The sequence below is a fragment of the Micropterus salmoides genome, unplaced genomic scaffold (genome assembly GCF_014851395.1).
Source record: "Micropterus salmoides isolate LMB-PRFRI ecotype aquatic unplaced genomic scaffold, ASM1485139v1 Ms_hic_scaffold_10, whole genome shotgun sequence".
In the NCBI taxonomy this organism is placed as follows: domain Eukaryota; kingdom Metazoa; phylum Chordata; class Actinopteri; order Centrarchiformes; family Centrarchidae; genus Micropterus; species Micropterus salmoides.
Window position 1 is genome coordinate 22,777,170 of NW_024040041.1, and position 27,780 is coordinate 22,804,949.

Consider the following 27,780-nt stretch of genomic DNA (forward strand, 5'->3'; position numbering starts at 1 on the left):
GGACCCATGCCCAGTCCCAGCGTGGAGAAGGAAGCGGTCTGGGAGTCCGCATCCCCGCACAAGACGGGACATATAGCGAAAGCTCAGTCTGAGGAGGAGGAGAGTAGTTTGACTTCGAAGAGCTTCTTTACATGGGGATAAGAAATGACATCTACAGCGAGCGACAGGAGAGCATTTGCTCATAAAATCAACCGGTGAGACAGTAACAGAAGTTATTGTTTAACAGCCAACGTTACAGTTGTGCCGCTGGCAGTGCTCGAGAGTGACCTGCTGGACAGACGGCACAGATAGCCAGTATGCTAGGATTTGTAAGGTACCACTGACCATAAATCGCTCAGTACTAACACAACTGGAAGCTCCCTGGTATTTAATATATGTTTATTGAATCAGTCTGAGCATCCATGAATGATCTATGACACTTTGAAGAGTTTTAAATCTTGTTTTTATATATGCTATCTTAGCTTCGTCATCAACAATGATTGAGCTACTTAGGGATAACGTTGTCAAGCCGAGAGCTAATCTAATGACTGAGATATGCCATTTGGGAGTATTAAAACGTAGTAACAGCGATGCACGTGTTTTACATATATCAAAAATGGTACCAAGTAATTAATCATCAGTATGTTTTGTTCTTGTGTCGTGTGAACGCCTCGCAGCATTACTGTAGCAACCTGTTTCCACATGTTGTGAACAGGTTTTCTCTTCTTAGAGACGTAGAGTACTGCATTGACTTGAAATTTAGTAAGTCTTATTATATTAAATACAAATTGCCCCTCCGTGTTTGCTACAATAGATATTTTAACATAATACACACCTTGATTTTGTCCGGGGCTGTGCTTTTTTAATGCCAAATCATCCTGTTTTCAGAGTTAATTTCGTTGTGTACTTCTTCAACAAACAGCTTAGCCTACCAATACCAGAAAAAACAAACCTGCTGATTCTTAACCAGAATAATACCAACTGACTTGCAAGAGAATATTTTCTCACCGCAGTTAAAACCTTGCTGAAGTCATGTCTGTACAGTGGTCATTATAAACTTTGGACCAAGGTGGACTTATTTTGATTCGTGTATTGCACTACTACTAGCCTGTCACTTTTGTTTATATGTCTGTTGATCATCAATAACATATCCTGTAGAGATACTGGCTTCATGAACCGTCTACCACTGCATTCCCCAAGTGCTGTATGTCCTCCTAAGTGGGACCTAGACTATTGTTTAGTGCCGGATGCAGGAAGGGTGGGAAGGGTGTTCTGGCTATTGCCTTTGCAGTCGATAGCTTTCCTTTTTCCTGTTTTATATTGAGGTGTACAGTGCTGCAGCAATGGTTTCCACATCTTTTGAAGATATAGTGCTCATAAAGTGTAAAAATGCAAATTGGCTGGTTTCCAAGAAGGCTAAGTCATCAGCAGGAAGTTAAAACTTCTAGCTACACCTTGGAGATGGGAGTAGAGGTCATAGGTCTTCTACTCTGCCTTACAGTCCGTGTGTATTGATGGAATTAAGCATGAACCGTAGCTATGTAATCATGAGGACCATGGCTTGGGGAATGTTGAAGCCTTTGCAGCTGTGTATATGAGAGAAACAGACATTTTGTGGTTCTAGAGGAGCAGCTGCTTGCTGTCTCTGTGAGAGGATTGTTTTTTTTCCTGCTTTGTCTCTTTTTAAGCCTCCCATTTGCCGTTAGTCCATAAAGGCCAGGGACAGAGCTCTGGCTCTGTGCCTGCTCCCTGGAGCCAGATTGCCACCTCCGTGTGAGATCCGCTAGAGTCTCTGCTCAGAACAGCTGCTGGCCTTCAGCATCGTTACTAATACCAGAAGCTGAAAACTCTGTGATAGGAAGAGGGCTTTGCAGATTGTATTGGACATCTCTGAAACTTAGAGGTTGAGCCAATCAAGTGCAAATAGACCTGGAACTTCTCTAACAGAGTTTTAACACAATCTGGAAAATATAAATAAAGATCACTCTGTTTTGTTTGTTAATGCAGATTCCTTTAGTATTATAAGATCATTCAACTGTGCCTAGTTTCTTTGACAGTGGTTTTAGTTCTAGGACCTTACATCAGTTTCTTACTAAGTGGAGTATGCAAACATTGGCATGATAATGAGATTTATGCATGCACCCAAATTAATTATTGTATATTTTATTTAACTTCAACAGCACACATCTTGACCATTAACAGGATGTTTTGCTTGACTTGCTGACAGATCTTTTATATCCTTCTCTTGCTCAGGACGGTAGCTGCAGAGGTCAGAAAACAGGTATCCAGAGACTATGGCTCTCCTCAGCTGCCCAAGAAACGAGGAGGCGCACACCACCCTGTGAGTCACCCTGTGTTTAACCTGCTAGAGTTTCAAGCCAGCAGGTTTAAAGCTCCAATTAGCGATTAGGCCGTAAGTTGATGGGTGTGACTCTGTGAATTAGATGCAAAGAACACAGGTGGGTGTAGTTTTAATTAGTGTTGACAGCAGGCGTAAAGGGAGATGGTTTGGAAACATAATATACCTGCTCTTGCTCGCCTGTGTTGTTTGAGCGATGCAAGGTTTCTTCACAGATGCTCACCCAAAAATAGAATAATAGGTAGTTATATAAGATGCTGTGTTTTGGAAAATGTCTGTTGTCATGTTACAAGGATGTATGGATATCGCTGTGAACCAGAAACCACTGAGAAAGCAGACATACAGTCGAAGTTGGATGTTTACAAATACACTTAAACTCAGTTTTTCATATTTCTTGACATGTCTTAGGTCACCTATGTTACCTACAATATTTTAAGAATGTGAAATGTCAGAATAATAGTGAGAATGATTTATTTCATCTTTTATTTCTTTCATGGGGTCAGACGTTTACATACACTGAGTTAGTATTTGGTAACATAGCCTTTAAATAGTTTAACTTGGGTCAGACATTTTGGGTAGCCTTCCACAAGATTCTTACAATAAGTTGCTGTAATTTTGGCCAATTTGTCCTGACGGAACCGGTGAGTCAGGTTTGTAATCATCCTCGCTCGCACATGCTTTTTCAGTTCTGCCCACATATTTTCATATGGATTAAGTTCTGGGCGTTGCGAAGGACACTCCAATAACTTGATTTTGCAGCCCTTATGCCATTTTGCCACAACTTTGGAAGTATGCTTTGGATCATTGTCCATTTGGAAGACTCATTTGCGACTAAGCTTTAACTTCCTGACTGATGTCTATATGTGTTGCTTCAATATATGCACATGCAGCAAAGCACCCCATGACATGATGCTGCCACGGCCTTGCATCACGGTCGGGATTTGTCTTGCAAGCATCACCTTCACCTCCAAAAATAACAATGGTCATTACGGCCAAACAGTTAAATTTATGTTTTATCACTCCAGAGGACAATTGTCCAAAAAGCAAGATATTTGTCCCCATGTGCAGTTGAAAACCTTAGTTTGGCTTTTTTTAATGGCAGTTTTGGAGCAGTGGCTTTTTCCTTGTTGAGCAGCATTTCTGGTTATTTCGAGATGACTCATTTTATTGTGGATATTGATCATTTTGTACCTGTTTCCTCCAGCAGCTTTAAAAGGTTCTTTGCTGTTGTTCTGGGATTGATTTGCACTTTTTGCACCAAAGTACGTTCATCTCTAGGAGTCAAAACCTGTCTCTTTCCTGAGCGGTATGACCGCTGTGTGTTCGCATTGCGTTGTACCTTCAGGATGAACCAGACTTGTTTAGTTTCACAGTTTTTTGTTTTTGTTTTTGCTGAGGCCATGGCTGATTTGTTCACATGAAATCTGTGGAGAGGTTAAAAAGTTTATTTTTGACTTCAGTCTAAGTACAGTAAACTTCCGACTTCAACTGTAGGTTGTGAAATACCTTTCACTCAGTCTACAGGTGCTAAAGCAAAAGAACCCAACGAAAATGGGTTTAAGGTTAATATTGCTGAGACAATGTATTAAACTATAATCTATAACTCTTAGTGGTTTTACATACAGTAAGTGGCTTCTATCAGTAGTGGACAAAGGAAGGTAAGTGCTTCAAGAAAAATTGAGAACCAAAACTGAAATGTTATCAACTAACGACTAACAAATACAACATTAATCTTATCCTTTAGTATCTTGGGAACATGTTCATGTATAATGTGCAATTTATGACACTGTTTAGTGAGAAGTGCCCATAAACGTTTTTGATTACAATTTATCATTCATTTCCTGTGTTTTGTATCATATTAAAATGTCAAAATTACTGTATCAGTATGTCTTATTCTGCTGTCAGAAGTCCTTCTGATCATTTTGGCCATGTCATCATTTTTTGTACTTAATAGTCAAATGTTGATTGACAGTTGCCCCTGACGGAGGTGGTGGAGCCGGTGGACTATGAGGAGTATGTGAGCAGCCACGCACCTGGGGTGGAGTCCGGTCCCCTCAGACAGCTTTTTGAGTTCCCCGAGGATGACCTAGAGCTCCTCCACCTGGACAAAGAGTGCATTACACTGGAACCCCCACTGCCCGAGGAGGAGGAGTGAGTCTAACTGCGAAAAGCTAACACAGCCCTCATTCTGTAACACACACAACCCTCTGTGGTCTTTACATTACAGGACACATGCACACACAGGGATTGATATTACTTTAATGTAGGACAAACAGCACTATTCCTGAATGAACGTACTTATTAAAAGCATGTTTTGCTCAATTGATAATGTGTTTTTCAATGTAGCTCACTGGATCCCAGAGTGAGAGATGCCTTGGCAGTCTACACAGATGATTGGCTCATCATTCAAAGAAAGTAAGTGGTGTTAGTTGTGGTACCAGTTGAATTAACCTACGTGTTTCATTAACCTGTTCCCACTCCCAAATTGCCACATATAGATGCAAAGTCAAGGCCCCTTGGCATCAGTTTGTAATGCACTAGGGAGCCCCTTGGTGTCGTAGTTCAACGCACTGGGCATTGTATTTCAACGCCACAGGTAGGTGTGTGATATTTAACAGAAAAGTCTGAAGAAGGAGGAGGTTGGGGTGCACCGGTGGGCCAGAAACTGGACTTTCACACAGGAGATCAGGAGATCATGTCCTGTGTGAAACAAAAAGTCAACAATTAATGTTTTAATTTAAGTTACGCAATTTAACTTACTTAACTTATGTGACTTAAGTGACATAAGTAATGTTGTAAGCCAAATTGTGATTTATACTTAAACCTAACGAAATGTGACGTTTCTTGTTAACTACTGATTTTATTTTGAAAGTCTTACCGGATGTTGTGTATTTATTGTTTGAACGAGTCCTACACGTCCAAAAACAATGCTAAAGACCCAGGGCATTAAAAAGCAGCGACAAGAGTTCTTGCCCGAGGTGTCCGTATGTGATGAGTTGGGAGAGGAAATGTGTTGGTTTCATCTACTGTTTAATAATGTGCGCCACTTTCCCTTTTCACTGTTCATGTGATTGACAGTTACATTATTACTGACACAATGTGTTTTTTATTCTTTTTTCTTCTCATAGATATCAGCGCTACAGCACCATATATACCCCTCACAACTCTGAGCGCCAGAGGGAGAGGCAGCGAGGGCTGGTCAAACAGACCTTTGAACTGGACGAGGCTGCAGCTTCTGAGCGCCAGGACGACCAGGTAGCTGATGGTGATGTTCAAAGGACTTGTTATCTTGTTATCTCGGTTCAGTTATTTTAGGTTCATTAAACACATTTTATTGACCTAGTGTACATAAAGTGTCGCCAGGAGTAAAAACATAGAAGTTTTATCACACTCCTTTCGTGTAATACCTGGATAAAGAGATGGAGAGAATAGCCACCCAATGAAGCATGTGTGTCATTATGATGGAGAAGACAGTAGGAGTTGTAATCTGCTCAGCGAGTTGATCATATGTAGAAAGAGTAATGGATAAATGGATATACCATGTCTACTATCCATTAGTCTCCAACAGTCTCCATATGAGTCATATTAAATGGGAAATGGAATCTCCTTTTCTTACTGAAACATCTGCAGTGAACTCTTTGCCTGGAATGAAAAAACCACGTATGATCTCACCTCTCTGTCTCACTCTTCTGTGCTTCAGGATGACGCAAAGCGGCGTTCAGTCAGCCTTGATGAGACTCCTCGGGGCAGTTGGGCCTCCAGTATTTTTGACCTAAAGAACTCCTCCCCAGACGCTCTCCTGCCGTCTGTGCTGGAACGTACAGCAGCAGAGGACATGGATCACCACAACACTGAAGCACGCCTGCAGGGGCGCCATAGTGACCTCCTGGGCCTGTACCCTCCCCCTGATGAGGTTCATATTAAACCACCCTGTATCTGCCTCTGTTGTGGAACAGGTTTATCATATAAATAAGTATTCTTCATGCTATTGATCATTGGTTTAAATTAAATTATACAGTGTCTTAAAGTGAGCAACATTCACTGCCAATAAATGTCTCACTAGAGCACCAGCATCTCAGACCAGAACAAGTGTGCACTACAGCCCACCAGGCTACATTGCGAAAAACAGTAATTTTACCTAGGAGATCACTGTAAAACACACTTCATTCAAACAGGAAATAATTTGTGGCATTAGATGAGATGAGATGCTCTTCTCATTGTATTTAGAAACAACAATGGTTTGTTTGATACCAATTAAAGACCAACTTTTGCGTTTACAGCAATTGTCACTGAACAAACAGTAGCATGTAGCAGTGGAGCTCGCCACACTGATGACTGAGAGCGCTCTTATCAGCTCAGTTGTGATACACAGTACATTACTTCCTCGTTTATTAAAAGACAGCGAGAGAAACAATCGTAATGTGATAACTTCGTCGTAAATAATAGGCTGAGTTATTATCCTTATGTAGAGCGCTTGTATGGTTTTGTACTGAAGTGAATGTGACAGCTTGAGTAGCAACAGCACAGAACATTGCAGCCATATGAACAGTGATGCTTGCACTTAGTGTTGTACAAACTGACGTGCCTTTGAACAATGATGCTACTGACACACATACATAAGTGCATTTGAATGGTAATGCAACCTCTTAGCTAGGAAATAAAGTGAACAGACTGCATAGTGACTACAAATCCTAGAACACAACTGAACTAATTGATTTGTGATTTCCAGCTCTAAGCTGAACAAAATAAGTTTACAGAGTTTACAGCACCGGCCACACAGATTGATTGCAGCCTTACCACTACTTAAAACTGCAACCAGCAGAACACTCAGTTGGAAATGTTGGTCAATGTAGTTACCATTTGTTCAGAATAACCTTATTAAATGTTTCGATAAGGTGAATACCAAACCCACTTCTAGAGAATATTTTGCTTTCTTTTCTCTGTGTTCTCATTTTCTCGCTCTATCCTTCTTTCTTTATATCTGTGTACACACTGTGACTTTCTCTGCTGCTACGTTGCCATGACATCTATGTAAATGTTATGCTGGGGTGTGTGTGTGTGTGTGTTGTACATGGCTTTGTTGTCTGTGTGGCAGGATGAAGCGGTAGAGAGATGCTCCGTCATTGAGGTGCCCAAGGAACACTGTGGCCAGAGGATCATGGTCAAGTGTCTGTCTCTGAAGTGGGTAACATTTGGTATATAACTGACATTTAATGTCTTCACGCTTTAATTCATTATTGGAAATTCCTGCGATGCTCTCCATATTTAACAGCGTTACTTTGTATGTCTTTCAGGTTTGAAATAGAAATTGAGCCAATATTTGGAACACTTGCCCTATATGACGTCAAGGAAAAGAAAAAGGTATTCTTCTTGTTCCAGTAGATCTCTGTTTTTGGTACAATGAGTATTCTTCCAATGACTTTCTCTCTGTAAAACCACTTACGTAATGCTGAGCTCACGCTTAGCTAATTGAATTTCCCTTGTCTCAAAAAGGTCTAAGTGGTCTTGCGGTTTAGATCACAGAGTCCAAACTGAATTAAAATCCTTTGACGTGCTTTTCCATTATCGTCTTTACTTCCCCTCCCTCTGCTGCTTCCCGCTTATCTCAATCTTCCCTCCAACAGATCTCGGAGAATTTCTACTTTGACCTGAACTCGGATCAGATGAAAGGGCTACTAAAATCCCACACACCTCACATAGCCATTTCCACACTGGCCCGTTCTGCCATTTTCTCCATCACGTACCCTTCCGCCGATATTTTCTTGGTCATTAAGGTACTGAGAAAACCCACTTTTACACAGAATAATCTGACTTAATTTTAATAGTATAAAATAATTATTTCTTATTGGCTGATACAGAAGTTCTCTTTCCCTTTTGATTTGGCTTTTGAAGCATACTTAAACATACTTTTGATTTGAATACAACATGCAAGTCAAGTTCACATTTTAGTATGTGAGAAAAAACAAGTGCTTTAATGTGTTAACAACAGTGTGCATGTATTTCAGCTTGAGAAAGTCCTTCAACAAGGAGACATTGGAGAATGCTGTGAACCCTACATGGTCATGAAAGAATCAGATTCCTCCAAGGTAATGGAGCCAAAAATGTATTTTAAACTGTTGCAATGCTCAGGGACGACAGCCAGCATGCGTGTGGCACCCTTTTACTGTCTAGTCACAAGCATTACTCAATTCTGTCTGTGTAGCTGCAATATTTACCATGCTCTTTAGCAGGTCAGCTCTGTTGGCCCCTGCAGATATTTTAACCGTTCTTTATCTTTTAATGTTTTTTTTTATCCTGTCATTTCTACCCTTTGTCCCACTTTCAGCACAAGGAGAAGCTGGAGAAGCTTCGTCTGCAGGCAGAGCAGTCATGTTGTCGTCTTGGCCGTTTTCGCATGCCTTTCGCCTGGACGGCCATTCACCTTCTCAACATCGTCAGTAGTGTTGGAGGTCTGGATCGGTCGGACCCGGACTCTGACTCTGGTACTGCTGTCTTCAAACACGTCCGCAATTTGATACAGGGTCACACATCTACGTAGACAGAACATTCAACTAGGGACAGAAGTATTGCATAAGAAACAGTCATGCACGTGCCTCCCTAATATTATGTGGTTTTTCTTCCTGCCAGAGCGAAAAGGTCATGGTACATGGAATGAGAGAAAGAAAAAGGGGTTTGAGCGGATGAGTGTTGGGGATGACATGTGTAACTTTGCCACTTTCCGTCCAGCAACACTGACTGTCACCAACTTCTTCAAACAGGTCAGAGTCTGTCTAGTGGTAATGCTCATTTAGTAGTTGACGTTGTTACAGTTATCCTGACTCTGACGTGTGATGTAATGTTGCCATTTACCAATGATTGATATGATAATGATAAAGCAGGGTATTGTCAATGTAGTGACAGAACTAGTTCTAATAATTAAATAACAGAATTAGTTCATTAGTGATTTGAGTTTTGAGACAAGATAATACGACACAAGTTAAGCTGCATTAATAATACTTGGCCATTAACCTGGGAACAAAATGAAACGTTTAGCTTTTCTGTTCATGTGTACATGAAGGAGGGGGACAGACTGAGTGATGAGGACCTCTACAAGTTTCTGGCTGACATGCGCAGACCGTCTTCTGTTCTGCGACGACTGAGGCCTGTCACAGGTAAACGTGAAATGCCCACATAGTCAAGATATTTATTTGAAATTGTCTGAATTCATATAAAAAGGTTTATGGGGGATTAAGAGTTTTTCTGTCTTGTTGTGTATCCATGACTTATTTTGTCCCTCAGCCCAGTTGAAGATTGACATCTCTCCAGCTCCGGACTCGCCTCATTACTGTCTGTCACCAGAGCTGCTTCATGTGAAGCCTTACCCGGACCTGCGTGTTCGCCCAACCAAAGAGGTGCTGGAATTCCCTGCTCGCTACGTATACACACCGCACACCACGTACAGGTGAGAGTTCACCTGTCACAAACACACACTGCAAGTTGACCTTTAGAACAAATAAACATTCACCCTTTGCTGCATGCATGGCTTACTGTGTTTGTTTAGATATTCAGTTTTTCTGCTGAAGTAAATAGGACAACAGGTTCTGAATGTCAAATTGAAACGCATAAATATTGATGTCATTATTTTGTAAAATATAAATACAAAAACAAGCACTTATCTTTGAGTTTTCCTGTATGTGTGTGTATAAATAACTCAAGATACTGTTTGGTGACATAAAATCTTTAATAAGTTAACAAATTAATTTGAATGGCTCTTTTTAATAACACGAGTTGCAACACCAAGGACATAATCACAAGAGTACTAACAAAAAATATTTTCTGGATATACGGTACATCCATAGCATACATAGCAGGGTTGGAAGGGAGTGCAGTGATGTTAGAGAGTTTAGATCTGGATGAAGTGAGAGAACTCAGAGATGAATCTTTAAACAGCTATGTCATAGCTTCACTCTGGAAGAAGGAAATAAAACAGTACATTTATCTAAATGAAGACATCCAAAGTTCAAATGTTGATCTAACATTTTAAACAAGTGACTTACCATCCTCAGCAGCTTGGAGAGCTGCTCATTCTGGGTCTCAATATTCTCTTTTTGGAATTGAGTCAAATGCTGTAGCCCTTTTAAGATATTAGAGTGCTCCTCTGCTCTCTCCTAAAAACAGGAATATAGTTTAAGTAACGTATTTACTTAATATGTCAATAAATCAGCAACTGGCGTTCAAAAATGGAAAGTTGCCTAGTGCCTTTTAATCAAAAGTCACTGTTGGCAGGCTAGTGTTGACAGACCAAACCTTGAAGTAGGGTTGTTTCTTCTATCTATAAATTGTAACTAGAGAGAGGTTTTCGGCTTCTGGTTACCTGCAGCTCTTTCATGTTGGTGGGTACGAAGTTGTTGAGATACACCTCCAACCTCTTCACTTTTGTTTTTAGCTCCACCTCTTCCTGCTCCATCCTGGCCAGCCAGTCTTTAGTCATCTTGGTCTGAGTCTGTTGCTTGGCCATCTGGGCCTGTCAAAAAGAGCATCTGCCCATATTATCCTCTTCCCTCAACATTGATCCCAGTGCAGCTGGCAGCCGCATGCCCCACCGTGGCATGCAGCTTTCTAATGACACTCTCACTCTCTTATCTCAGATAAGAGTTGGATTCATCCATAAACATCAGCAAAAAATTGAGGGATCATATGCTGATCATGGGTCCTATAGAAACGTAAGAGTGAGCTTCCCAAGCATGAATAGTTACATAGGGTTTAATGTAGACATAGCGTAGACATTGTTGTGTTGTTTAACATTTGTTGCAAATCAGCAAAGATCTGCTTTATGTCTCTTCAGCAGTTGTTTCTCCTGAGAGCTGAGAATCACAGTAGTGTAATGTGATGGGGACATTGGATACTAGACTACTACCTCTATCTTCCTCTGCTCCTGCATGTGTTGCCTTTAAGATCTGCAGTTTGATTATAATTCTCAGTGGTTATCTCTCTTGTAACAACACAACTATTCAACAGCATGCAGGGAATTCGTTGTTTACATATTTGTGTGTTCTCTTACCTGTAGCAACTGTATAACTTCTTTCATGTGTTTCTCCACCTCTGCCGCCTGCTCAGTCTGCCTCCCCAGCGTTTGAAGAGTCCCCTCATGGATCTTCAAAGCCCGGCTGATTCTCGCTATCTTTGCCTCAGTGGTTTCATAAACATAGTTGAGGGATTCGCTGAACTGTATCACACCAAACATGAGCACGTTGACTTCTTCCTGTGGTGCAGCTTTGTCTTCCATCTTGCCAGTCCTGACCGGACCTGCATGGACTGCTCTTAAACCACCGGCCAAACAAAGCAGGCAGAGGCCCCAGATTACCTTCATGATACCAGTCGCTTGCAAACTCGCTGTAGTCTAGTGTCTGTTTCACTCAGTTGTTCAAAGATTTTTGTTTCTTTTTCAACAATTCAGCAAGTTAATGAGACAGTTTGATTGATGTAAAATATCGCAAATGGGAAGGAAGATAAAATATGTATTTGTCTGTTACAGCTGTGCAGAAGTTAGCATCATCAGACCGAATCCAGTGGATGATGAGTTTTGAGAGTGGTCAGAGTGCCTTATATTGGATATGTACATGCAATACCATGGTAAAACATTAGCTAAACTGTGGTTCAATGACAGGTCTTCTCCGTGGCCTTAGTCTCAGTGACCTTGCCTTGAAGTTTAACCCCTAAACTCATTTTCTCATTTAGACATGCATAACAATGTATGTAGCACTCTTGCGTTTGTCACAAGAAATGTATGAGCAGTATCTCAATCTGCTCAGTAAGTTTTATTTTATTTAATTTTAAAGATATGGGATTTTGTGGCACGTCATTGCCTTTAGACAAGTGGATAAAATCAGCTGTTTCAAAATATGAACAACAGTTGCCTCTAATGTTTGAGTTGGATAGGAGAAAGGTGACCTACACCTTGCAAATACAGTACTGGATCACACTCTTCCCATGTGCTCTCTGAAACTCTGATGCAAAGCGATGTGTGATATCAAGCTGAAACCGTGGTGTAAAACCACCTCCCCACGACTACCATGTTATGATTGTGGTTGTTATGAAGTATATATAGTATTAGTACAATTAACAAACAAACAATTTTCAATAAAGGCTTTGGCTTTTTTTTCGGTCCTTGTCATCTTTCCTCGTTCTCATTCTCTGCTTTGTGTTATTTTGCCTTTCAGGAACTTGCTTTATGTTTATCCACAAAGTTTGAACTTCAACAGTCGTCAGGGCTCAGTGAGGAACATTGCTGTGAAGGTTCAGTTCATGGCAGCAGAGGACCCCAGTCCAGCTTTGCCGGTGAGTCACAGTCAAGGATAAACAAGTGACATGACTGCGATGTTCTAAAGAATATGAAATTCCTGTAACAAAGAACTTCTTGAGGCAGTGAAATACGATATGCTGTATTCTTCTAAGAGTGAACTTATTCAAAGGGGCAGGGTTTTTTGCCCTGAGGAAAGGAAAGTCTAGTTACATTTAGTGGGTTAAATCTTTCGTGTTATAACTCTGATTTAATTTTGTTTACTGAATATCAAATGGCTGAAAAGACAGTATGGCATGCTTCCCTAAAGTGATACACCCAAAATCTAACATTTGAGTATCAAACACTCTACCCCAGTAAACTTGAAAGGCTAAAACTTGTAGTTTGCATATTTTTGGGGTGGCAAGTCAAAGCAGAAATGGTATCAAAAACATCCATATAAACTTCTGAAAGCTGTTATGTCTCCAACACAATCCACTTCCTCTGTTGTCCACATGCTTAGTACATTCAAAAGACTCAATTTTGCCAAAACATTGTTAAATATATTTTTGGGGGGTTGCAGTCTTTACAGCCACCTTTCAAGTCAACAGTTGTTCGATACTCAGAATGTTAAAGTTATTGCCCTGTGTAAATATGTCTTCATTTTATCAATGCAGATAACAGAAGTAAAAAAATATTATTAGTATGCCTATTAGCTTTTTGGACAGTTTTGATTAGGTAAGAAGTACATAAATGATTGCAATGAACTTTTCTTTCCTCTCCACTGTAAAAACAATGTCATTGAGTTTATCACTAGGAGGGTGTCTGTAGTAGTTTAACATTTTAAGTGAACAATATTTCATACATTCATGGATTCATAAAATGAAGGAATCAAGTGTTTTTTGTGTGTGGAAAAAAATGATCACGCGCTAATCATTATTCCAAGTATTATATCTTTTAACGCATGTCTGGAGGGTATCTTCAAGGTTTAGTTTTTTTGGCTTTCATGACTTTTAAACTCAAATCAGATATAAACGCTGCAAAAGTGCTATTAATTTTCAAAGAACCAGGGTTGTAGATAGAAATGAAAATATATTGACGGTGACATTCTTTAAATTGTTGACTGCATTCATGATAGTTATGTCAAAAAGGTTCCCCCTATTGGTTAAGGAACAATCATATTTATTCTTTGCCGTTTGACCAGGTCATCTTTGGGAAGTCAAGTTGTTCCGAGTTCATGAAAGAGGCGTACACTCCTATCATCTATCATAACAAGTAAGGCTCACCTGTTGTACCCCCTCGCTATTGACCTTCCACTGGAGTCTGTCCAACTTCTCTTATTTCACAGTGTCTTCCTTAAACATTGTGTGTAACTCTTGCTTGAAAGGTGTCCTGAGTTCTATGAGGAGATAAAGATGAAGATTCCCGCCAATCTGACAGACAACCACCATCTGCTGTTCACCTTCTACCACATCAGCTGCCAGCACAAACAGAACACTCCTCTGGAGACCCCTGTGGGCTACACTGTGAGTACACTCCTGCTGACCCACATTTAATACTTACACCCACACACTTGCTTGTTTGATAGCTCCGTCTTTTGTCTTGCCATCGGTGAAAGATCGTGTGTCTCTTGTTTTCTGCCTGTAGTGGATACCTCTGATGCAGCATGGCAGACTACGCACCGGCTCTTTCAGTTTGCCTGTCTCAGTGGAAAAGCCTCCGCCTAGCTACTCTGTACTCACCCCTGACGTGAGTGTGTTTAAACATTGTATTGAAACCCTTCACTGAGATTGTATGAAATATCAGTTTGCCTGTCATTACCCGCTCCTTTGTGATATGACTGTGTGTAAAAAGAGTTGGATGTCACTATGTTGCAGGTTCAGCTCCCGGGCATGAAGTGGGTGGATAATCACAAAGGAGTGTTCAATGTTGAGGTGACAGCGGCCTCGTCGGTTCACACACAGGTACACAAATATGCTTTATTTATTGTAGCTTCTGCCTTTCCTTTTCCCTCCCAACATTAAAAACTCTTTTGGCTCTGAAATTGTAATTCATTATTACTAATAGCATCCATTGTTTTCATCTATCGTGAATGTCAGTGGCCTTCTTTTTCTGGAAAGAAAATAAAACTAACATTACTAATATTACGAAAATTAAGATACCAACAACCCAGAAGTTGTTTTTACAGTGTACTACTTTATTACTGGTCCGTAGGCCTGCATATACTATCAGCGGTGTACGCATTAAATGTCGGAACACTTTACATTCACTAAATCAATGAGACCCTCAATGTTGTCTATTGGCTTTTCAACCGTATTAACTCAATTTTATTGCAAAATTGCTGCTAGTTTAAGATTACCCAGCTCAAGTGATACTTAATATTCATTCTAGGACCCCCACTTGGATAAGTTCTTCACTCTTGTGTATGTTCTGGAGGAGTACTCCTTCCCCTTCCGCCTGAAGGACGTCATCATTACAGAGGCAAACATGGAGGGGGAGCTGAAGGCCAGCATGGCTGCTCTGAAAGGGGCTCTGCTGGATACCTGTGTCAGGTTTCTGCACCAGCTGCTGAACAAGCTTATTCAGCTGATCGTCTACCCACCGGTCATTGCGGGCCAAATTGGTAAGCTATTGGACAAGTATACTACTTGAGATTTCAAGTGCACTTTTTGAAATTAAGGCTAAAATTGATAATTTGAGTATATAATGTGATGATGATTAATAATTACTGTTCTTTATTATTTGGGCTATAGAAATGTACTTTATTATCACACTGTACATTTCAATCTTTCTAATTTCCAACTTCAGTGACACACAAGACAGGACAGCAGATATGATAGGTGCCAATATACCTATTTATAAATGCATACATTTGTGTTAATGTTTATGGCTTATGTTTAATGTGTGAAGCATAAATTATGCCAATTTAAAATTACACTCTACGATTATGCTTTTTTTGCCCGACCATAGTGTTAGGACGTTTTCACACCTATAGTTTGTATTGTCTGGTCTGAATCACTTGATGAGTAATTTTACAAGTAAATTTAGTAAATGTTCAGTGCCAAAACCTATTTTTCCCTTGGTTCGGTTTCTTTTTAGTGCAATTACTGTGTTCACACCTGCCCAAACGGATCTGCTCCAAGGCGGAAAACAAATTCAGTCAGATTTAACCGGACTAAAAAACACAGGTTTGAAAACCACTTTAAGCTTTGCTTCTTGCTGCTCTCACACTTAATTTATTTACAGTGAACCTCGGCCGGACTGCCTTCGAAACTATAGCTTTATTGGTCAACCAGATCCACAAGAATTTGGAGGGAAATCAGGACCAGCACGGCCGCAACAACCTGCTGGCATCCTACATCCAGTACTGCTTCCGCCTGCCAACCGCTGAACCCGCTCCACCACCTACAGGTGAGTCGCTAGTCTGAACTTTACCGTCTGTATCTGAGAAGCAGAAAAACTGCCTGCAGTCATTTTATTGGGCACATTGCTGCTGACTTGCTAATATCCCCCATGTGACACCTCTATTCATCCATCTCAATGAGTAGCTGGCACGCACGGCTACGAGATGCCTATGCAGTACGCCACCTTATCGAGAGCAACAGCCCGCCCGAGCAGCCTGCACCTGTCCCGCTCCAAGAGTATCAGCAACTCCAACCCAGACTTGGCGAGCACACCAGTTTCTCCTGACGAAGAGGTGCAGAGGATCATGGGGAGCAAGGTGAGTTGCGTCTATCTTTTGAAATGAGTCATTTTTATTAGAGCTATGAGACTATTGCTTTTGTTAGTGTATTTGGATGTTCAGGAAAAGCCTTTGTAATTTTGAAAGTCATGAAAGTAGCTAAATACTTTATATTCAGTTTTAGAACTTAAAATGATGCACCAATGTATTGGCTCTAATGTGTGTGTTCTCGTTTGCATTTGTTGTTTAATTTGCACATTTATTGAATTTGCAAATTGACTCATATGTTATCTGTCTAGCATTAAAGGTCTTATTGGTTAATAATGAATACCCATCTTGTTATACCCCATTTATCCCCTTGTGCCCTAATCCCACTTTTTGTTTATCCACTATCAGTCATTTATTTTGTCTCGACTCTTGACTTGAAGCTCAGGTTGACTGAAAACTCTGTGCCAACAGTTAATGATGTTGCTTATCTCAACAGTGCAATAATGCTTTGTGCCTCTGTCCCTTGTGTTTCATACAGTACCCCCAGCCCTTCCTTTTTTCTCCCCTTCAGCTTCACTTTTCTCCACACCCCTTACTTTTGTTTCTACCGAGTTTTATCCTTGAAATAATCCTGTATGGTAATTACATTCCCTTTACTCACTGTGCCCTTGCCTTTTGCCACACTATGTGTGTCTTTGTATGTGTTTTGTGTGTGTGTCTGTGTGTGTCTGGTGGCTTATGGTAGGGCATTGACCGCTCCCACTCCTGGGTAAACTCTGCTTATGCTCCTGGGGGCTCCAGATCTGTGCTACGCCGGAATCCCAACTCCAGCTGTGAGCTCAAGCAGGTGCCATATCCCTCTTCCTCCTCCTCCTCCTCACCTTCACCTCCTTACCACCCCATCCTGAACCATCTCTGATTAACTCTTTTGGGATCTGTATCTGCTTCTGTCTGCTTGTCACCCGGCTAGCCATGTCGTACCTGTCACACCTTTTTATTCATGACTACACCTTGTCCATCTTTCACAATTCATCCTCTCACCGCCACGTAACAGACGCTATTTGTTGTGTTTAAGAGACACAATCTCATCAGAGTTCATAGAGAGAGAGAGAGAGTTGTCAGGCCACCCATCTATTTCCATTCATCCATTTTCACATCACTTTGTCCTCATCTCTTTGTTCACCTCACCGTCACTCCATGTCAGGCAAACGACCTCAGCAGCAATCGCATGTCTGCCTTCCTGGACAGCGTGGCCTTGTTTTCAGTTCCCACAAGGCAGATTACCAAGAAGGTAAAACTGACATCTACTTTAATACACTGTAAAAATGGCATTCTTCATAACAAACTAACAAATTTTGATGTCCTAATATTCATCAACTTTCAGTGTCATTAACATTCATCATTTTAAAAGTTGTGTTCTTCTGTAAGTTGGTGTGAAAATGTGTTTGTTGATACATTGACATTCATTCTACTGTCTAGGTTTGTCTGAAGATTTCAGGACTAAATCTGTGGCAGAAGTACTGATTCATGTGTTTATTTGTGCTAACTTAAATAAATAAAATAATATAAAATAATTTTAATAAAGCTTATTTTGAGGTCTTTTATGCTGAATTAGGGACTGAATAACTATCAGAATATTGCAGTATTATCTTTACAAACCACAGGTACAGCTCATATCTTGAATCTTGTGACAACAAACACACACCACTTTAATCTCAATAGCTCATCTAGTTTCTAAAATGGTTTCCTCGTGTAAGGTGAAATGAGTTTGTGTTGGTTCGTATGTAGCTGCTTCATGAGGAGCTGGCATTGCAGTGGGTGGTCAGCACCAGCGCAGTGAGGGAAGCAGCACTGCAGCAGGCCTGGTTCTTCTTCCAGCTTATGGTGAGTATGCCTTTGTGTATATACTTTGACACCACTTTCTAATGAGAATACTATGAACACAAGCCTCCAAACACATATTGTAGGAAACATTATTATAGCAGAAAAGGCAACATTTTGATTAAGTGACTATTTTTTCTGATTTTTCCTCTCCTCCAGACAAAGAGCATGGCCCATCACTTATTCCTAACCTCAAAATTAGACATTCCCAGGCGTCAGCGGTTCCCAGACCGCTTTGTGGATGACATCGCTGCACTTGTGTGTGCCATCAGTGCAGACATTGCCAGTCGCTACCACAAGGTGCACAGCTCACAAAGCTATTTGATATCACAAAAGTATTGAATAATGAGCCAGTGGTGGTTTTTGTCAGTTTTTGTCAAATAGAAATTTGCCTATCTGGTATCAAATTCTTGCTCATAATCTGTATCATAGATTTAATAATCCAATGTACAGTGACCAAAGAAAGTCATAATATATATTTTTTCTTTTGATATCATATCTTCCCTTTTATCTAATCATATTTACTCCCTTTCTTGCCCATTCCTTTCCCCCCTCTCTCTCCTTATGAATATCTTTCTCTTTTCTCTCTCAGGATGTGGAGCTTGTGGAGAGGTTGAATAGCAGTCTGGCCTTCTTCCTGAATGACCTTCTGTCTCTGATGGACCGGGGATTTGTGTTCAACCTCATCCGCTCCTACTACAAACAGGTGCCTTTTGCTCCCCTCCCCGTTTTTCTTTAAGATCAAACACCTTAAATCCCAATGCTCCCATGTATCTTTAACAAATAACAGCTTTTACTCTTTCAAACAAACTTGTGTGTTAAACAGATTGCCAACAAGCTTCACACAGCGCAGAACCCCAGCTCTCTGAATGCCCTGAGGATGGACTTTATTCGTATTGTCAGCAGCCATGAGCACTACGTCATCCTCAACCTGCCGTGCTCCACTCTCAGCCCTCCAGCCTCCCCCTCCCCCTCCACCTCCTCCACCACTTCACAGGTACTGGAGCAGGTGGCAAAATATTTTCTTATTCTTCTGTCCTTTTATCTCATCTTCGTACTCTCGTCTTTTGTTGTATCCACAGAGTTCAGCGTTTTCCAGTATGGTGCAAGACCAGGGTGTGGCCACCATGTTTGAACTCTCCGTCCCTTTTCGCCAGCAGCACTTCCTGTCTGGCCTGCTGCTAACTGAGCTCTCTCTCATCCTTGATCCTGAAGGAGAAGGGTAGGCTCTTAATAGTTATACAAGAATCACAATTGTCATTCATATTCCCTATAGGTATCATAAGAGTTTGAACTTTAAAATGAAATACCGAATAACATAAAGTACATGTTTGCAGTGCTAAACACAAGAATAATACTGATATATTTTTTTTTACTCACAGGGTTTTCTTCCTTCATAAAAAGGCCATTAGTGCTGTTCACTCCCTGCTGTGCAGCCATGATGCAGACCCTCGCTACACTGACCCACAGGTCAGAGCCCACATCGCTCAGCTCTACCTGCCCCTCATTCCCATCGTCATGGAGTCATTGCATCAGCTCCATGACTTCTCTGGTCAGCAGAACATATTTGTAACCCAATAATATTGTTATCCTCCGCACATTTATTTTATTTGCAAAATGGTTTTCTTTCCTGTATTATTGTACCTGAGAGTGCTTTTCTTTTTTCTTTGTAGACTCCTCGCCTGCTTGGGTCCGCCATGCCTCAGCCCACGCCGACGATGCTGACTCAGACAGCGGCAACACTATCAGTCAGTCTGTTGCTATGGCGATTGCCGGCTCCCCTTTGCCACATGTCAAAGCCAACCCGTTCGCATTGCCCACAGTGGTGAGTGATAACGGCAAGGGTCAGGCTGTTCCCCCGGGGCCCTGCAGACTGACAGGTCACAGATCTGCCTCTGTGTGGGAGGCTGCTGCCTCAGTTTGACAGACGATCACTCTGCCCTTTCTGTAACCCCACAAAAACACATTCAAAAAGCATTTGCATTCTTCTCATGTTGTTCTTCATTTCTGAAGTACAGCTGCTCCTCTTAGCCTGTAGGTGGCTCTCTGTATAGCTCCCTGTATACAGCCATTTTGTACTGAAGCACATTAAAAGACTGGCACTGATTTTGTGTGTTTGCCTTCACCAGACTGGGCGCCAGTCCAGCTCTCTGTCTGCTGAGTGCAGCAGGACTCTGCTGGTGTGTTTCCTGTGGGTGCTGAAGAATGCAGATGCAGCTCTCCTGGAGCGATGGGTGTCTGATTTGTCTGTACTGCAAATCAACCGCCTGCTGGATCTGCTGCATCTCTGTGTCTCCTGCTTTGAATACAAGGTACAATATCCAGACATTGTCACTGCTTTAAGAGTCCTTCATCACACATACACCCGATAGGAGTCAAAACCAATTTATGGATGCTTAATTTGGAAATGTCAGAGTGACAGTACATCATTACAGATGTGTCAGTAGTTGTTTCAAGAAAGTTACCTCTCTTGATTATCAGTAGTGTAGCATGCTGTAGTTTATCCAAAGTGGGATGTAACTGACCAGTTAACTTTTTTAGTTCTTTTTACGCTGTTAAATCCGTATTTTTTTTGGAGGTTTGTAACATGCCCAAATATGTTTTGGTTTCTTGATAATCTTGTTTTTCCCCTACACTCTTTTGTTGTTGTTTGTTTGTGGCCTGTCAATGTTGATGGCTGTTGTAGGGGAAGAAGACACTGGAGAGGATCAACAGCCTGACGTTTAAAAAGTCACAGGACATGAAAGCCCGACTGGAGGAGGCCATACTGGGCACCATTGGGGCTCGTCAGGAGATGGTCCGCCGCTGCAGAGGTAAGTTGCATGAAGGCACAGTAGTGTGTGTGTGTGTGTGTGTGTTGAGTGTGTGAGTGTGAGAGAGTTGCTGTTTTGTTTGAGGTGTTTATAAGTTCATGTTCATAGAAATTGTTATTTGTTTACTCTTCCAGAAAGGAGTCCCTATGGAAGCCAGGAGAATGTTAGGTGGAGGAAGAATGTCACTCACTGGAGGCAAAATACAGACAGAGTCGACAAGTACGTTCTTTACAGTAATTACATCAATGCCAGCTAAAAACAGTCTGTTGCCAAAAGTTGCCTGATGTGAGCAACTTAAACAGAAAAATGCTGATAAATGTATTTGTAGATTAGAATTTATATCATGAACATATAATATGCTGTCTCTTCATCTAAATAATGCTTAAATGTGATACTGATGATTGTGAAATAACACCTCTTACAGGACTAAAGCTGAGGTAGAGCAGGAGTCCGTGGTAGATGGAAACTTAGCAACTGAGGCCTCTCTGATAGTACTGGACACGCTGGAAATTATTGTCAAGGTAAAGCAATGGAAAACAAACCTTTTTGCCAGTTGTTCACACACATTGCCGTTGATTTTATGTAGCTTGCTGTAATTTGTTGTGGTTTTCTGTCTGTCCTCTGTCAGACTGTGGTGGCATCAGAGCTAAAAGAAAGTGTTCTGGGTGGAGTTCTGAGAGTGCTCCTCCACAGCATGGCAGGAAACCAGAGCGCCCTCTTCTTGCAGCACTGCTTCACTACACAAAGGGCTCTGGTCTTCAAGGTACCTAAGTGAAATGTCTCTAATACAACTAATATTAATGTAGCTTGAAATATTGTCACAGTAACTCCACACATGTATATTTTTCTCCTTACTTGTAATCACTGTCTCACACATTAACCTAGTGACTTATTTTAACACTTTTTAGGGGAAAAAAACATCAAATATGTTCTATGAATGAAGTATACAAAGTGGAGAGCGTGTTTGTGTGTGTAGTTTCCAGAAATGCTGTTTGAAGAGGACACAGAGCTTTGTGCAGACCTGTGCCTGCGTCTCCTGCGTCACTGCAGCAGTAGTGTCGGCTCTGTTAGAAGTCACGCCTCCGCCTCTCTGTACCTGCTCATGAGGCAGAACTTTGAGATTGGAAATGTAAGTCTGAACACTGTTTTTGCATTGCACGTCATTTGTAATTTGATGTTCTGGTAAGAACCAGGGCCAGTAAAACAAAATTGATCTACAAGTAACATGCAGGATGGTGAGGAATAGATGCAATATTAATATTGTGACACATTGGCATAATCTGTCCTAATTTTGCCCTTGCACCAGAACTTTGCTCGAGTAAAGATGCAGGTCACCATGTCGCTGTCATCATTGGTGGGAACGTCACAAAACTTCAATGAGGAGCATCTTCGTCACTCACTCAAGACCATCCTGACATACGCCGAAGAGGACCTGGAGCTGCGCGACACGCCCTTCCCAGAGCAGGTATGTAACAGCCTCTGTACAAAGTCCCATCTGGAGCTGCTTGAATGGATAAGCCGTATCTAATGTGCTGTGCTGCACGTTTTAAACTGCAGGTCCAGGATCTTGTGTTCAACCTGCACATGATTCTTACTGACACTGTTAAGATGAAAGAGCATCAGCAGGATCCAGAGATGCTCATTGACCTAATGTACAGGTACAGTCATGCACATTGATAAGGCCCGCATACACTAATGAAGTGTCACAGCTTAAATCACTAATATTCTCTTTTCCTTTTCTATTCAGGATTGCAAAGGGCTACCAGAACTCCCCTGACCTGCGTCTGACGTGGCTCCAGAACATGGCAGGAAAACACTGCGAGAGAGGGAACCATGCTGAAGCTGCCCACTGTCTGGTCCACAGCGCAGCATTGGTGGCAGAATACCTGAACATGCTGGAGGATTGCCGCTACCTGCCAATTGGTTGTGTCACATTTCAGGTAGGTGCATGCTGTTTAATTTGGCGCCTCATTCTACTCACAAACAATACATGTGGGAAGCAGTATGGCAGCATGAGATAGGAGGTTTGTCCCAAAATTGGAGCACCAAGACTCAAGCTTGCGATTGTTGAAACAAGCAAACAAAGATTTAGTTTGTTCTGACTTCTCTTTTTTTTTTTTTTCACAGAATATTTCATCCAACGTGTTGGAGGAGTCAGCTGTATCCGATGACGTCCTGTCTCCAGAGGAGGAAGGGATTTGTGCTGGGAAGTACTTCAGCGAGTCTGGCCTAGTGGGCCTCCTGGAGCAAGCAGCTGCCTCATTTAACATGGTACGACTCATATTCTCTAACCACATGGTGACAGACTGCATGTCAACAACGCACACAAGGTTACAGCATTAACATGGCTGAGGGAGTGTGACGTGATCGGGTGGTATATGTGTAAAACTGGCTTTCCATTGTGCTGTAACTCCAGGCTGCCATGTACGAAGCCATAAATGAAGTGTACAAGATTCTGCTGCCGATTCATGAAGCCAACAGAGACTTCAAAAAGCTCGCTACTGTCCACGGGAAGCTGCAGGATGCCTTCAACAAAGTTTACAACCAAGTGAGTTGACAGTTTGATCCTGAACTCACCAGATATTAACTGGGCTGTTTGTGTTGGTGAGAAAACTGGCTTTATTCTGGATTCCTCCTTATCTGTGTCTTTCCTTTTTCTCCCCAAATTTTCCAGAGTTCAGGATGGGAGGTAACAAGATCATTTGTCATATCAAGTATATTACATTTAAGGTAAAACTAATTCAACAGTTCCTTTTATTTTGTATTGACAATGTTTTCTTTCTTCCCTGTTTCCCCTCCTGTGTGAATGACATGTTACTGGTGAGTGATATTAAACTTTGACATAGTTGAGTTGAATCACTGTTACAAAACAGTTTCCATTCCAGCCTAAATATATATTTTCCCTTTGTCCTTCAACTGCTCTTCTTACTTATTATCAGTCAAGTAATTTTAGCCTTTTCATCTGTTTAGCCTTGATGAGCACCTCTTTTAAGAATAAAAGATTGGAAAAACAAACCACAAGGTGCCGAATCTAAACAAAAACATCATGTAATGAGACTACATACTGCACAAATATAATTTTAAACAGAGGAAATTGATAGACTTGCAGCGTCACTACATTAAACATGACTTATTTCTCTAATTTCAGCTGTTTTTACCTTTTTAAACTATTCTAGGCTGCTAGAAAAGCCAATATGTATTATGTTATATTTAGGTCACAGAACCTCCAAGTCAGCTGATTTTAATTCACTGCACTCTTGTTTTATCCCGTCTTTAGTGTTTAGAGAATGTTTGGGACATACTTTCGGGTGGGTTTCTATGGCTGCCAGTTTGGAGACCTGGATGAACAGGAGTTCGTCTACAAGGAGCCATCAATCACCAAATTAGCTGAGATCTCCCACAGACTTGAGGCATGTTAATCAGTCATGATACTAATAAAAGTGTCGTTGGTGATTTATGAGAAAGGTATTTCTAAAGATGAATCTCTTTGGTGCACAGGAGTTCTACTCAGAGAGGTTTGGGGATGATGTGGTTGAAATTATCAAGGACTCAAACCCAGTGGACAAAAACAAACTGGATCCCAACAAGGTAACATGGCATGTGTATACAGTGTGTGACGAATGATATATCAGCACAGCTTTTGCAAAAGTTGTAATTGTACTTATGTACTATTTGTGCTTATGTCAGGCCTACCTCCAGATCACCTATGTTGAACCATTCTTCGACACATACGAGCTGAAGGAAAGAATCACTTACTTTGACAAGAACTACAACCTGCGTACCTTCATGTATTGTACTCCCTTCACTCTGGACGGCCGAGCCCACGGCGACTTGAACGAGCAGTACAAACGCAAAACCATCCTAACAACGTCTCATGCCTTCCCTTACATCAAGACACGCATCAATGTCATACACAAGGAGGAGGTGGGTGTCTGTTGTGGATTGATCTTTGGTCAGCTATGAATGAAGTGAGTGGGGTGGGACAAGTAAGTTATTTCTGTTGTCTTTGGTTCTCCAGATCATTCTTGTCCCCATGGAGGTGGCTATTGAGGACATGCAGAAGAAGACTCAGGAGCTTGCCTTTGCTACAAACCAAGACCCTGCAGACTCCAAGATGCTGCAGATGGTGCTGCAGGGCAGTGTGGGCACTACTGTCAACCAGGTGCCTGTTTAGATACAGATAAGTCTGGGTTAGTGACAGACATTCCTCAGCAGTTATGTAACAGTTTCTCCCCCTCACAGGGCCCCCTGGAGGTGGCGCAGGTCTTTCTCTCCGACATTCCTGATGACCCAAAGCTGTTTCGCCATCACAACAAACTGCGCCTCTGCTTTAAAGACTTCACTAAGAGGTGATGACACACTCCACGGCCCAGACGCAGACCGCTGTGCAACTAATAAAAACAAATCCCAACTCTTTTTTCGTGCAGGTGTGAGGACGCCCTAAGGAAGAATAAAGCTCTGATTGGACCAGATCAGAAGGAGTACCACCGAGAGCTGGAGAGGAACTACAATAAACTCAAAGAAGCCCTGGGTCCTCTTATCAACCGCAAAATCCCCCAGCTATACAGGACCCTTCCAGCTCAGACTACGCAAACACAACGGTAACTTGAGACATTAAACACACACACAAACACACACGCCTACACACAGAAACGCACTCAATGAGCTCATGCTGCTACTCACACCCCATCTATCCAACACAAGAGCAACATAAAACCTTTATCATACCCCAGGACATAGACTCATACATTCTGTGGTTGTCACCAGTGAATGGGAGTGCACAAGATTCAGTGACTTTAAAAGATTTTACATTCATTTACAAAAAAAAGTTGGTGCAGTTCTTGAAGTATTGTGGCCTGTTTGACTATGGAAACTATCAGCATATGTTTTTTGTTTTCATCTGCTCTTGGCATCAGCTCTGTGTTTGCATGTGAGGGTCTGAGGACTGCTGGTTCATAATTAAAAACAGATCTACAGTCAACGACACCTGTCAGAGCAATGCTTTAATACTGAGGACAAATGTATATTTTAGAAGTACTTGTTTCTTCCAGACTTATGAAAGTAAATGTAAATAGATGTTAAAACATTATACTGAGACAAAACCTCACTTGCTTGGGAACTGCGAGCACATAACCAACACTGAATAAAATGATGCAGTTTTCCTCATTCTTACTCTTTGAAAGCAGATACGCATTCAAAGTCATGCCGGCTTGTAGTGGAACACCACATAATTATTAGCTTTAATGGTAACTCTTTCACTCCCTTTGTCAGATTTCTTTTAATCGATAATCAATTTAAAATAAATAAATAAATGTTTCAATATCACACTCATTGATTTGGTTTTGTGGATACACTTTTCAGCAAAATAAAACCAAAATACTTGAAGTTTAACATTCTTTATCATCTTGCTTTTCTCTCGCAGGAACTCCTACAGTAGGTCCAGTCTCCGCAGAGTCGACTGTTGAGGCGAAGCGAACTGGATAACAGCACAGAAAAACAAGCTTTAGAAATTAGCCACATCTCATCCCGTCTGTTCCCCATCCCCCAAATGAATTGCACACCAACTGTCACAAGCACATGCGCACCGTCCTCTTCCTCGTCTGGCTCGTTATTTTACCCACCTACCCCCCCGGCCACCCAGTCATGCCTTAATCCCACCACCACTGCCATCGCAAACACACACACACACACACACACACACACACACACACACACTCACACTTCTCACCTCTTTCCCTGCTGAACCATCTTCCCCCTCACCATCGCTCTCACACCTCTGTAGGAGAAAACCTCAGCTGTTTATACTGGAAAGTTATCTGCACTCTAAACATCATTATTTGGAACGAGGCTCTGACATGGCAATGTTTTAAACCAAGCTTTCAAAAGTAGTCTCCTCACAGTAATCTCTCTGAGCTTGATCTGGCTTTACAGGACTAGAGCTGCCAAACACATTCTGCATCCAAACGGGTTAGGGGTTGGGGGGGGGGAGCATGAGTGTTTCTGTTTTCCTTTTACTTCGAGTGTTTGCTTTTGTAGTTTGTCTGCTTTATGTTGTGGCCTTATTTAATTTGAGATATATTCTAAACTATGCCTGGTAGTAGTCACTGCCAGACTTGGTTATTAAATAGTCCCAGGGAGTTTTCTTTGTTATCGACAGACCAAATAACTGACATTCCTTCTTCCTAAAGTTGTCACATTTATCTGCCTATCTCTCGTTATATAAATTCATTATAGAGCGTAGGTGGGATCATTATGTCCAAGCTCAGGTCTCAGTCCTAGTCCAGCAAGAATGAACTGTGGTTGCAGCTTTCAAAGGAAATGGATTATTGAAGCAGAAAAGGGCAGGATGGGATGTTTAAATGTATTTTTTAAACTGTGAAATTCTCTTGTAATGCACTGCAATGCACATCAGATGTTTATCACAGAAGCACTGCCGTCGGCCAGGCCATCTCACCCACACAAATATGTTCAAACTGTGACATTTACTCACCCTGCAGTACAGTCTGGTAACTGAATACATTTTCCCTGTGTGGTGTAAGACAAGTCCTCTTTTGACTGTAATTCAATTGCTGTCAAAAAGAATGTCAATGTCTTATATGTGTCCAACACCCTGTTTATATATTCATTGTAGCTATTTCCATCTACTGTATCTATTATATTGCACTATTGTAAACAAACTGCAGCATTAACACTGTAACTACTAAAATGTCTGAGCTTTTGTTATTTTACAAGGCTGGAAACTGTTTTTTACCAATTAGATAAACATTTTTTTATTTATTTACATTTTTTTACTGCCTTCTATTAAATTTCTCTCCTTACA

General features: G+C 41.3%; 2 protein-coding genes across 7 annotated transcripts; one reads left to right on the forward strand and one right to left on the reverse strand.

Annotated features, from left to right (window-relative positions):
- Nucleotides 1-27,780, forward strand: LOC119891392 (dedicator of cytokinesis protein 7-like). 6 transcript variants are annotated; one of them, XM_038703012.1, is made up of 50 exons: nt 5-194; nt 2,233-2,320; nt 4,311-4,489; nt 4,685-4,753; nt 5,467-5,593; nt 6,039-6,251; nt 7,434-7,519; nt 7,633-7,699; nt 7,963-8,112; nt 8,344-8,424; nt 8,664-8,820; nt 8,966-9,096; nt 9,396-9,489; nt 9,617-9,779; nt 12,538-12,655; nt 13,801-13,871; nt 13,984-14,122; nt 14,244-14,345; nt 14,474-14,560; nt 14,988-15,219; nt 15,843-16,007; nt 16,145-16,317; nt 17,012-17,113; nt 17,471-17,557; nt 18,055-18,150; nt 18,307-18,447; nt 18,740-18,853; nt 18,974-19,144; nt 19,230-19,369; nt 19,530-19,699; nt 19,821-19,972; nt 20,277-20,459; nt 20,834-20,960; nt 21,095-21,179; nt 21,385-21,481; nt 21,589-21,723; nt 21,937-22,089; nt 22,267-22,425; nt 22,518-22,618; nt 22,708-22,900; nt 23,088-23,231; nt 23,377-23,508; nt 23,635-23,649; nt 24,245-24,370; nt 24,459-24,548; nt 24,648-24,884; nt 24,979-25,122; nt 25,203-25,309; nt 25,388-25,561; nt 26,383-27,780. In XM_038703012.1, the coding sequence occupies exons 1-50, from the start codon at nt 145-147 to the stop codon at nt 26,423-26,425; spliced, it is 6,360 nt and encodes a 2,119-aa protein (XP_038558940.1). In that variant the 5' UTR covers nt 5-144; the 3' UTR covers nt 26,426-27,780. The 6 variants fall into 6 exon arrangements, 5 of the variants coding, with proteins under 5 accessions (XP_038558973.1, XP_038558940.1, XP_038558958.1 ...); XM_038703020.1 differs by lacking the exon at nt 5-194 and adding an exon at nt 282-313; XM_038703030.1 differs by lacking the exon at nt 17,471-17,557.
- Nucleotides 10,040-11,900, reverse strand: angptl8 (angiopoietin like 8). The gene is made up of 4 exons (XM_038703060.1): nt 11,379-11,900; nt 10,692-10,841; nt 10,375-10,485; nt 10,040-10,285 (listed from the first exon to the last, which is right to left on the reverse strand). The coding sequence occupies exons 1-4, from the start codon at nt 11,685-11,687 to the stop codon at nt 10,268-10,270; spliced, it is 588 nt and encodes a 195-aa protein (XP_038558988.1). The 5' UTR covers nt 11,688-11,900; the 3' UTR covers nt 10,040-10,267.